General features: G+C 41.1%; 1 protein-coding gene across 1 annotated transcript in view; it reads right to left on the reverse strand.

Moving 5' to 3' along the window:
- The window catches only part of ctnnd2a (catenin (cadherin-associated protein), delta 2a), a 195,540-nt gene that overhangs the window by 38,696 nt on the left and 143,603 nt on the right, over positions 1 to 13,241 (reverse strand). The window contains exons 15-16 of the mRNA XM_061094229.1: positions 3,694 to 3,811; positions 1,216 to 1,398 (exon numbers count right to left, since the gene is read on the reverse strand). Of these exons, the coding sequence (XP_060950212.1) occupies positions 1,216 to 1,398; positions 3,694 to 3,811 (301 nt within the window). The remainder of the gene's footprint in view (positions 1 to 1,215; positions 1,399 to 3,693; positions 3,812 to 13,241) is intronic.

Genomic DNA, 13,241 nt, shown 5'->3' on the forward strand with positions numbered 1-13,241 from the left:
AACCTTCTCGGCTTTGCTCCACTGCACTCCCCCCATCACCTTGTCTCAAGGTAAACTAGGCTAGAGTGTGTCTTTGGAGAGATGCCGTGTTTTTTTCATCTATACATAGATTCTCTGATCATGAAATCAAAGCCTTCTTATAGTTTGAAGTGTGTAGAGAAACTACTACACGGTGCTTCGACTCTTTCACAAGAGAGTACTCTCTGTTGCCTAGAGACATGAAGAAAGTATATGTGTTAATTTGTGTATCTAAAATTCTCTAAGTAGATTTAACATTTTCAATTTAGTTTGAAACTGTTTTATAGGTGACTTCCGTAATCTTTTTTTTACAAGTATATAATATACATAGTAGAATATATAGTATATATAGTAATATCAATACTGTCATTAACAAGCACTTTTCTGACTGAACCAGTGACAGCTGTAATTATCTCCAAATGCAATTTCAAAGAGAATTCCCATTCCCTTCTTTCTCTCTCAATACAACATGCATGTGGGAAATTGTAGAGAGTTTTGCCAATGTATCGCAGGAATCCAGTGCAAACACAGATTTGAGTTTCACATTTATCCGTTTGGTGCAGCGGGGTTGTCAGTTTTAAGAATGCAACACACACACACACACACACACACACACACACACACACACACACACACACACACACACACACACACACACACACACACACACACACACACACACACACACACACACACACACACAGCCATTGTGTTGTGCGATTACCAAAACAGGCAAAAAAACGTGACTCGTGATTTAATATATAACAGAAGAAGCTGTCCCAAATTTATATTTTCATCCCTGTTTTCCATTATTTACCACACGTCCCTGCTGAGAGCCAAGTTGTGAGAACCACTGATTCCTGCTTCATCATGAAAGCTGCCCTATTTGTGTTTGAAATCTTGTTTATATTTACAGATGGTGGAAAAATAAAGATACAAATCTAGGAGAAACAGCACATAAGGAGCGTGACAAATCACTGAATGGTTTGCGTGCAATATCATGTGATATATAGGTTTGTATTAATCATGTCCACCAGTCACACAGACACCAATGAGGGGACATCTTTCTGGTGAACAGTGTTCATCCATCGAGTAGCGTACCACAGGCTTCAGGCATCGCCAGTAAATTGACTTCAAGCTGTTCTAGTTGTTATTACGTTGTCGTCCCCCTATGTCCTCCATCATCTCTTTCCTCACCTGGTCAACACCCTTCTTTTTCTTCTTCTTCTTGCCCCAGCATCCGGAGCTCTCTCCATCGCGACCATTGGCGTCCCAAAGCAGGCTGTCCAGCTCCTCCAGCCCCCCCTGCTGGCCGTGGGACGTCTCGGCAGCCAAGCGGTACGACAGGTTCCTCAGGATGCAAACGCAGTTCTCTACGGTCTGGATATAAAGTGAGAAATGAGAGAGGGATTAAAGAAATGTGAGAGTATAGAACAGAGAGATTTAAATGAATGGGGTGTGAAAGCTGAGGCGGGAGATTTGTGTTTGATGTCGTTTGATGAAACATCTTGCCTGGAAACACAGCGCAAATCACAGTCAAAGCATGCTAATAAAAAAACGCCCACTCTGGCACTTTCACACTGTTGGCCTCCCACCCCCACCCACGAGCCAGACAGAGAGAGAGAGAGAGAGAGAGAGATATAATCACAGGTAATTTGCTTCTGTATTTTGTTTGCTCCGACTTTGTGATGAGATGAAAAGAAACTCAGGTAAATGAGGAAAAATTACAAGTCCAATATATCATGTCACACCCCATTAAACAGCAGGTGTAGAGGTGATGCTGCCAGCCTGGGAACACATGAGTGTGTGTGTCATACAGTGCATGTATTCCATTCTTGTCATTGTGAGTGTGCGTGTGAAAAGGGGAGTCATCGAGTCAACAGAGTGGAAATTAACAAAGGCATCCATCTTGTCTGACCGTTCGTTTACACAAAAAAACAACCAAGAAGTGTAACTGAACAGCCTCGAAAAGATGCAACACACAAAATAACGTCTCACTCCAGCGAGCTGCAGTCATGTTTGAAACTCCAATCAAATGCCATTATAGAATGATGTAGAAGAAGTTGCGTTATATTTGCAATTTACCGTGACATTTTGTATTTCGATCTGTTATTTCACATTAATTCCAATTGCTATTCTTTCTGGTTGCGTGGTTTATGGAATGAAAATAAGAAAGGTTCTTTGGTTTCAAAATGATCACAAGTTTCAGGAAAGTCAGGGGCCTATGTCGGTTAGAGAACAGCACTCCAAACACTGGGGTCTCTCTCAAGAATACAAGTAATACACATTCCAAAGACGTAACAAAAAAAAAAGCAGTCTAAGAATAAAGTTTTGCCTGTATTCCCTTATTTTTTTACCAGATTCATTTGACGTCTCTTTGACCTTCGACCATTGGCCACTGAAATCTGTAAGTGCAAGTGACTGATCAGAATTTGAAGAGATTCCCTATAAGCAGACCTGAGATGTGATGTTCAAGAGGCCAAAAAACAAGTTTTGTTAGGCTTTAATGATCTTGACCTTTGACCCCAACAATATAATCAGAACCTCTACGGGTCAAAGTGAACATTTGTACGAAATAAAAACAAAACCCCCTAAGGCATTCTGTAGATTTTGGGCGGAATTGTGTGCCAGATACTAATCCCCACATTGCCCCTGACAGCTGTGCCGACAGTGTTTGAGTGATGTGTGTCCTCCGCATAAATGCACTGTATTAATGTGTGTGAATTGGTGAATGGCAAAATCGTAATGTAATATTTACAAATGGTCATCAAGACTAGAAAAGCCCCATATAAATACCATCTAGATATTGTGTTTACAGGAATAGGACAGACGCACGGATGGACGAACAAACCGAAAACGTAATGTCTCCAGCCAAGCAAAAAGCCAGACAAAAAGAACATGTGGCTAATGTGCGTCAATGCTGCGACTGTGACCACTTGCTGCTACAGCTGCCAATCAGTCTTAGTTACGAGCGCTGCTCTGATGACTGCAGTCAGAGGGCGGAGAGGGGCGGGCGTTTAAACAGTGATTAAGGATGGCCATTTAGAAAAAGGCTGGGGAGACCTTGAGGAGTCGGCCATCCACAACACTATTTGTATAGCATTGACTGGCCCAAACACACTGAGTCATGAGCACACACACATTATCCTGTATGCCAACGTGAACACGTCAATAGAAATAGAAAAATGCAAAGTGAACATAAACCCACTCAGCTTTGACTACTAGCAGAGCTAAATTGGCAGCAAGACGTGTTGCTACTATTTGAAATTAAGAGTTTAATTTTCCCCAAATAAAATACAAGCTCAACTGAATTAAATACTTCTTAAAAACGTGTTTCTGGTGGCTGCAGTTGGCAGTGAAAGCAGATCCAGGTATCCTTATTCCGTGACAAAATGTTGACTTGTGTCTGTGTCTGTATTGACTGCTCTGTAGCTTTGAGCAAAAACTATTAACAAATTCAAACAAAGACTTTTGAGGAGAGGGGGAGGATTTCAGCTGGGGCCAGAGCTCCCCTGTCTGCCTGGAACCGCTTGTGCTGGTATGATTTTAATACAAAGCTAAGTGGATTAAAATCGAATGAGAAATAACAGCATGAATTAATTTATTCAGGCACAGTCATGCAACAAGTCTTAAACACAGACACACACACACACACATACACACACACACACACACCTTGCTGTCGATCTCGCCGCTGCCCAGTGAGGTCTGAATGACGTAGAGCAGAGCATCTGTCAGGCCGTCACACTCCCTCATCCTTCGTCTTGCCTCCTCACCTGCAGAGCTTACATTCCTGAAACACACAAACAGAGACTACAGGTCAGTGAGTGTGTGAGTGTGTGTGCCAGTGTGTTTGCCAAATAGTAAATCGAGAAAGAAAGAGTTGGTGAGAAGGTAAGATAAGACAGTAGGACAGAAAAAAGCAGGAAAGCCCATATGACGCAAGATGTAGAGCGAAAGGCAGAGGGAGGGGGGGAGGGGGAGAGAGGGAGAGAGGGAGAGAGAGATAAAGAGACAGATACTTGGAACCTGGCAGCCCTCCCTAAACTAAACAATTGAAAAGGGAGCATTAAAATTCTGGATACATCTCAATCTATGCCCCGAAGGCTCGCTTCAATTTAAAGCACTTGACTTGAGTCCAAAAAAAAGGGAGAGAAGGGAAAAGGAGGAGAGGGAAAAAAGCAGCTGTAGTCGAGCAGTCGTGCCTGAACTTCACAGCCAACACACGCACACAAACCCACTCACACACCAGCGTTGCTTTGATAATTTGACAATATTGTTCCAGTTATTATTAGCAGCTTTGCCAGTGTGATGCACAGAAACAATGAATTTTAATTAAACTGGCGGTACAGGTGGGTGGTGTGTTTTCTTTGGGTTTCAGCACAAAGCTGTGTGTGATACAAACACACAGAGGGAAGGCGGCTGATTCATTCATCTGACCCTATGACAGTTATTGTTATTCCTCCATGTAAAACACCTGTGGCAAATAAATGTATAAATTTGCACAATGAATAACTGTTCATCAAAACACTTTACGAAAGTGCCAATCAGAAGAGCTAAGGTTGATTATGCATTATATTAACATCACTCTGCAGAAGAAAGAATACACACACACATCTGAAGATTCATATTACTATTATCATAAGACCACTTAATATTAGTCATTGACCTGCATTAAGTGGCTCGAAAGGGACACATTACGATGCCGTGTGATTTTTTTTAATTCAGAGACGGGAGAAGTACGGTGCAAATCACAAGGGCAAATTACAAATCACAGAAATAAATTACAAATTAACAACCCATCACAAAACACAATAGCATTAACTTCCAACGGAGATTGAAGCTACATCCTATCGACAAGGTTTGTTGATGATTCGAGGGCCGTACTGTCCAGAGGTATATTTTCAGTTTTTTCTTTTCTGCAATTGCATTTTCTTTTTTGCAGTTTTGACATACAGTATACTTTGCACCTTCCTTTAACGACACAGTAAGAAGCAGATTTAAACTAAAGACACAGGTAATGTCACACAGCTTCTGTTCGGATTTCCTCTAGTCAAACTTCCAAAAAATGAACAGTGAAATATAAAAGCAAGAAATGATTTGTAGTATTGAGAGTCTGTGTTTGCTTAATGCATTGGAAACCCCTTTTAGGAAATCAATGTTAGCGCCCTAACAAGCATTGTGTAGTAATGTATTGTGTGTGTGAACACCCAAGCATGTCCACATGCAATCTGTAGAACTCATTGTTACAACCACTCAATAGAATTCCTCTGCACAGTTACAATCAGCAGAATCAATGACTGTCAGTGTCGTCACACTGTTCTCTCACAGCCTTTGGTTACAGCTGTGTGAACATATAGTGTGTTTTATTAATTTAATGATTTCGAGGAAAATGCTGCAATAAACCTCCATTATGCGGTTTTACTGACACAGGTGCATGAGCAGGAAATCAAATGAAACCACAGCCCAATTATTGAAGTTCAGTAACATAAGTTAAAACATATTTTTTGAATGGTTGAGTGTCGAAACACAAAAGCTGATGACACACACACACACACATTAGTTACATGAACGAGGAGACTGTGATGCCATGAATGGATAAGTTTGTCCATCACGTCGGCACAATGAAGAGACCGTTGCACGAGTGTGTACGAGATGAGGTCGATCACTTATTGTACTGATGGGAAACAGAAAGGCCAGGACACAAGAACTCAATTAAAACTTCACGTCCATGGCTGCCTGCTTCAAAGAGAAGGTCAAATCATTTTTACCCACTTTGAATTCCAATGGGCAAACAAGCGCACAATGGGAAACCCACTTAGCAGAGACACGATTCTCTGTCAAGCCGACATAAAACAACAGAGCAGTGAAAATGCTTCACCTTGACTAATGTTTACGCACCAAAGACAGGAGGTGGGTGGGTGAGAAAGAGGCTGGATTATTTGTTGCTTTACCACTCGGCCTTGAATATGTCGACTTCTACTGAGATTTCCTGAAACACCTTATATCTGATGTCTTATAATGGGTGGAGGCGAAAGTGAAAGATCTCACAAGATTGAAGATGTCCTTGATTCTTTTGTGGACAAGAATTTTAAAGTTTGTAAAAGATAGGTAGAAAAATAAATAATGTTGAAGGCTCTTATCCAGCAGAACTCTACACCTGAAAACTTCTATCAAACACAAACAGCAGCTTAAGTATAAGTTTGCATTATATATCGCTGCTTTCTTCTTCTGGGGTGAAGGACTAAACCCTGTAGTAGTTTAAAAACTTGATTTAATGTCACAGTCAGATCTTTTCTAGCAGGCTCACTTTTTCTAAGACTTCAAACAACGGCTAAAGTTGGATTTGATCCTCTCAGAACAGAAGATGCACAAGCAAATCGTGCAAGTCCTATTTCTACCCCAAATCATATGCTAAACACAATAACTGTGTCTCACTTCAGAGGCTGCATTTGTAGATCGACTGCTTCACAGCTGCTCGACAAGACTGTCCCATTTGGAAGGCTCTTTCATTTGTGGCCGACAAATGCGTCTTCTTCCATCTCAGAGATACGAAGGCTCTAACTGGTGGATCCTTCCAGACCCAACCTATCCCAGGATTCATTGTGCTTCAGTGACAAACAGTTGTTCAAGAGGAAATAGCTGCGGTAAGCGACAAGACATCTGATGCTTGAGTATCAGGTTCCATTGGTACAGGTTAAAAAACCAAGGGGCTTTAAAACTTTCTCATTGTGTCCGACGGCAGCTGGTAATTTCCCTTTGTTTTGTGCGTGACTGTGGAGGGGTAGTGTTGTCTCATTTCTCTATGTGAAGTATGTGTAATGGCCACCTAGAAATCCTTGAATGCTTTACGAACAGACGAAGAGAATCAACATGGCGACCGCTACTGCGAGACAATGCTCATAAATGCAAGTATGAAATCTAATTAAATGAAATCAAATAGCTGTGACAAGGTGATCGGTGTCATGAATATGAAGTTGGAAAAAACGTCCCCACTTGTGTATTCACACTTTCAGGAAAAAAGCAGAAGTTGCTATGGACAGGACTTACATTGCATTGAAATAACAGGTGTAAACCAGCTGACTGACTGTATCGATGGAAGAGGAATTGGGACAGGGCCTTAAACTTCATCTGATATCATTAATTCAGTCCAACCCATTAGCCTGTGTTGTTAAATAATTACCTCCAACAAGACAAAGACCCTAATTGAACATCCCGTTTGAATTTAACTGTTGTTTTAGCCGCAGTGAAGAAACAGGAAAGTAACATTGATTCCAGTCCTAAAGAGAAAGCCATTTTCTGACTCCACCTACAAATATTTGGGAAAAACACTGTTTACTAGCTGTGTAATGATACAATTTGCCATTAAATGGTAATATTTTGTAATTACTGCATTTCTGAAATGTAATAAACATTTGGCCTACTCTCGTGGGAAATTTTGGGAGTAAACACGTGGAGAATCGTGGCATGCACCCTCTTTCTGGAAAAAAAAACAATTAAAAACAAATTAAAATATTTATTACAGTGCTGTTGCACGGGCCAGTAACATTAAAACACAAAATACAGAAAAATGTAACAAATGAAAACCAAAAATAAGGAAATGAAAAACGGGAAGTCTGTAATTAAATCGAATCAAATCTAACTTAAACCAGAGCAGAGAACGATAAAACATGTCAAACAAGGCAGCCTCATAGAAACGGAGTAGCATAAGGAATTTAAGAGTAGTGAACATTTATATTGTTACAGTAGAGGATTCACTTTTTCTCAGCAGCCCCCCTGTGGCTTGGGGGAAGATGCCAACCATGAAACATCACCCTCTTCCTCATTTCCTCCCTGCTGTCCAACAGGCATGAAATACACCCCAAACCCTCTAACATTTCTGAAGTGGTGTCATACATACACAAATATACATGGAAGCTGCCGGGATGAAGTACAGCCTTCCATCACCTTCTTCTTTTGGACATTGCTTTACTGAAATAAAGTTATGTACTTGAGGTCACCCCACCAACTCCCATCCCCTTCAATGCAGTTATTATCCAGATCTTGCAACCTGTCAAGACATTTTTATCTTTACAGCTCTGGGCTACACAGTTTTTTCTATTGAGTGATTGGATGATTTGGTCCACTGCACCAAAAAATACACTTTTAATTAGCTATTAATAGTATTGTTCTAGTTAAAATTAGACTAATAAAACTGCAACCCATGCAATTTCCATCCATATTCAAATCTAAACTAAAAGACTGTCCCCTTGTGAAACCACATTTAAATTTACTATATACAGATTTTTATTTCACGGTAATTGAGTTTTTTTAGTGTCATCCTGCTAAAAACAAACAAAAAAAGACATAGAAAATATCCTCATATGCAGAGACAATCAGTGAACACATTGTCCACTTCTCCTCCTACTACACTACTAAAGAGGATGTTTCATTGTAATTACGGCTTTAATGCTAATAGTAAAATCATCCTTACGGGAAATAAGACATATATACTGTGGTTCAGAATTAAAGTATCAGCCACATATGAGTGAGAAAAAGCTTGGAAACAATGTCCCTGGTATCAAGAGCTGCTGTGGAGGTCACGTTTTATATTTGGCATCAGTTGTAGTTTCCATGGTGCAACTGTGTGACTCTGAGTCAATTAACAAATCACACATTCGTCACTTTCAGTTGTTTTAGTTGTTTGAAGATTCACGCAACTTGGACGAGGAGAGATGTGAACATGGGTGTATCTCAGACAGTTTGCTCACTAATGATGCCTAAAGAACTAACGACAGTGATTGACTCTGTCTCCAACTGCTGGTGCGCGCGTGTGTGTGAAGGCACAGGCAGCAGAGGGTCATCACCAGCTGGCACAAACACACACACACACACCCACACCAATTAATATGAATGGAATAAATATGAAAACTAATTCCTTTCTGACAACACACTCCGTATTATCGATTCATCTAATAACTCATCCAATTTCTCTTCCACATCTGTGGGTGTCTGAAAGGAAACAAACTGATTGTGTTATAACAAGGTGTGATCCTGATGAGAACAGAAACACACACATAACAAACAGTGAGCGGCACGGAGGCGGCAGCTTTTTCTTTCTGGCTTGGCAAGAAACCAACAACCTGCGGGGAGGTAAACATCCCCTGAAAGGAGGCTGTGGGAACCCGTCTGCAGGAGACCCTGTGTCTGGCCTGATAACACGGTGTGTGTCTGTGTGGGTACGCACATGTGTGAATAGACAACATTTGTGTCCATCAGGATCATTAGCTGCTTGGCTCACACACACAGAACTACACACATTCACACACGCCCGTTATCCAAACCCCTGTTGCCCTGACACCAGTTCATTTCCATTATCATACACAACTCCCCAAGCTGGCTTTAATATTTGCCTTTCAGTGGCCACAAATGTGTATGCGTGTGTGTGTGTTTGTGTGCTCACATATGCAGATATCTTGATACACATATGTACACACGCAACATGCATACATACATGTTCTTTGTGGCAGGCCAAGTTCTAAATGTTGCCCACAAATTGACATCACATCATTAGTATTGATTTATGCAGCAATAATGATGTGAATCGTCAGTGCTGTGAACTCTGTGCAGAACATGTTGGCACACAAATGTTCTCTGTCATGTTAAAATAGCACTTTTCAGAGTTGTCTATGTTCTGACAGCACAGCTTGTGCAGCTATTGTCATGCATAACTGAAACAGCTGCAGGTGGTATATATACAGATTAGTTCAGAATTGTGGTCCTGTATCCAAGATGGACAAGTGCAGACATAAGTGTGGATGACGATGTCCCCGACTTTCATGCTATGTTTTGATTTACTGACTCGAAAAACATGATCATTAGGGCCTGAACCGACTCTGAAGCTGCTTCCAGACATGCACTGAAATCTCTCCTGTCGTAATGAGTCAATGTGAGGAAACCGCAGGATTCACAGCCAGTGAGTAGGTGTGTTGAGGATTTTTCAAACATGAGACAATCGCATGGATGCACACTAACAGGAACACACTGACACAAAGGCACGTGACGTGTTCATGTGTTGGACAGACACACAGGCGCACACAGTGAAGAGTAAGCAGAGAGGTGAGAGGTCTGAAATTGAGCTGAGATACACAGGGACCTGAACAATGTGGCCTTGTGTCATTTTAACCTCAGAGAAGAGACGTTGAGACCGAAAACAACCTTGGAGAGCAGCAGAAACACCTTCATTACTCTGTGTCTCAGCTCCCTTCTCTGAGTCTCTCCGTCTCATTGTTCCCCACTACCGAATTCTCTCTGTTCTCATCTTTCCAACTTTTAGCCATCTTTTCCTCCGCTCTGCATTCTTTCCTTTTCCTTTAGCAGCTTTAAAATTTGATCTCTAACTTCACAGTGTGGAGCGGTGCCCTGACAGCATCATTTGTCTTCCCCCGCAATTGTGGAGGTTCACACACACACACACGCGCGCACAACTCTCTCACACACACACAGACACACACTCACATACACGCGCGTGCGTGCCACCTTAGTGAGGGAGGAAATAATAAACTTGACAGAGAAAGTCAAAAGTCTACAGAAGTCACAGGCAAAAACGGAGAACTTGGTCGTGAAAGTTTAAGGTTCTGCATCTTACTTTGGGATAAACACACTGCTGAAAGAAAAACAGCAAATAATAATTCCTTTGCTAAACAAATCTCATAGAAATCCAGGCATCATGCTGTGTGCAGTCCTATCAAGAGTTTCTAGAGATCTCACACTGCTGTCAGCACCACAACACATTACATTAAGTTACATTACATGTCATTTGGCTGACGCTTTTGTCCAAAGCGACTTGCAATTAGTACACTCATCATTTATGAGGGGCCATTTACAACACCTCCTCTTTTATTGTGTCATGATTTAAACGTGACTTGTGCAATGGCCGCTGTAAACTTGCCTGTTTGGAATGGCCCATTTGCTCGGCCAGTTTCTGAAAATGTAAAAGTCACCTGCAGTAATTAGGCTGCAGGGAGTAAAGACCGGCTGCGGCACTCACTCTGCAGAACCCTGAAGCTGCGACACTGCTGCTGCACAACTGCTGCTCACCTGTTTATTCAGTGTTTAGTGAAGCTCGATTCAATACGCTAGAGAAATTAGAGAATTAGTTGCTGTTGCCATTGTTTCCAGCACTGAATGTTCAGTCGGTGACGATCAACAACGTCACCGACTGAACGTTTCTAAGTCCCTGCTGCACATGTCACTTGTTGAGCTGCTAAGATTAACAGTTCTTGTGGTATTCAAGCCACAGACAGACAGGGATTTTTGGGAATATGTTGGCGGTATAAGTCGGTATGCTCGTTACTCATCATGGGAAGCTGTACACATGTTGCTGTAGGTTATACAAGGACATAGAAGAAGACATGTTCAACACGGTCCGCTGCCCCACATCCCCGTTAGTTAAAATTGCACCCAATTCAACACTGCAATTTCTCTGGCCCTTGACAAGACACATGCCAAATGTGAAGCTGACAAGATAAACGGTTCTCAAGATGTAATTTCCAAATACAAAAATGACAAACAGAGATTTCTGGAATTAGTAGATTGACGAAGGCTCAGAAAAAGAGAACAAGTGTCATTAAATCTCAGACATAACCGGCATCTAATAGCAGCATGAAAACTAATTTGGCAGCTTTCATAGATACTAGATATTACACAGAGGAACAACTACCTATTATATGCACAGCAATAAACACCCATTAAAAAAAACTAGTATTTCTGTTTTACCCATTTTTCCAGTGGTAATAACCAATGCTGGTCCACACTCAGACTCTACCAACACACAGGTGGTCACTTTTATTCCAGTTAACAATATAATGTAATCCAAAAACAAGTTCAATAATGGAAACCAGTCCAAGAGTTAAATTTGCACAGCTACGATTAAACCCAGAAAATAAATTACACCCTGCAAAATCCCCCAGTGTGATATTTATTGCAAATGCAAAGCTATTAGTGGACTCCACTGGTACAGGTGTTTGTGATATTGAGTTATTGTGTATAATCATCATGTACTGTACCACAGACCCCCGAACCCCCCATGGCAGTTCCTGCGCTGTTCCATTATGAATGCCGACAACCAAAGCCACAGAGGTTTACAACAAAAAAAAACACCATGCTGAATTTTACCTTCCAAATGCTTATTTATGCTGCCCTGTCTCTAAATGCACCCAAGCTACACGCCTGCTGCTGCCAGCTGTAGTTACATTTTAAAATAGAACTCAAAGGTGGTACTTCACCATACAGGCGAGCCTCTGAGGTGGAGGACAACAGTGCAGAAGAGCTATGGTGTTTTTTATTTATTGTGGAATTAAATAGCAACTGTTGGATTGGCTTCTTGACGCTGACTTCTCGGCCAGACGTTTGACAGAAAAACATTCCTAACAAGAAATATGTAAATTTCCAGAAACTCAATGTTTACATGTTTTGAATAGATTTCTAAACACCACAATTACACAAGCTGGTATTCATATTTAAAGTGATCACAATGCTACAAAGACTAGAGCTACGGGAGCCCTTGCTTTGGGAAGTTAATTGCAGACGAACATTCACTTACACCTTGCACACAAAATTATATGGAATATGTGCAAAAGCCTGTATGTGATGTCTCCGGATTGCCTTTGAGAGACGTTGAATAGCTGGATACAACCATTAGAAACGTTCTGAGAGGAGCCGTGCAGAGCGAGGGGTGAGGTTCCATGCACATGCTGCTGGTGCGATTGAGGACAAAGCTCAAAGGCAGATGGTCTGTTCGCCAAGTTTTTTACTCCACTGTCTCAGGCCTGGGTGGTTGGTTTGAGTGTATGTAGATGAACAATAGCGGTTCTGGGGAGTAAAGATTCGATTTACTCTTGTTATCTAAAGATGAGTCAAATACACACTGTCTGAATCATTGGTGTTACAGTGAAGGGAATTTCAATATGTAAATAGAAAACATGGCAAATTATCAAATGCAAAGTATCCAGAATAAAAACATCAAGCAAAAATATACAGGATTCAAATCACATCGGAATTCTTTTGCAAATCCTTTTTCACAAGTGGCATAACAGCATAGGTCAATGATCTGTGAATGTACAACTTTTTACATTAATTATATTTCTGTGATCTCAGTTTTTCTCATGCTCTGGTGGGCTCTAGACAAGTTTTGGGTTAAATAAATAAAAATGACATACACAAGAAGGCTTCATGGCCAGCTT

This window comes from Limanda limanda, chromosome 20 (genome assembly GCF_963576545.1).
Source record: "Limanda limanda chromosome 20, fLimLim1.1, whole genome shotgun sequence".
NCBI classification, from domain to species: Eukaryota; Metazoa; Chordata; class Actinopteri; order Pleuronectiformes; family Pleuronectidae; genus Limanda; species Limanda limanda.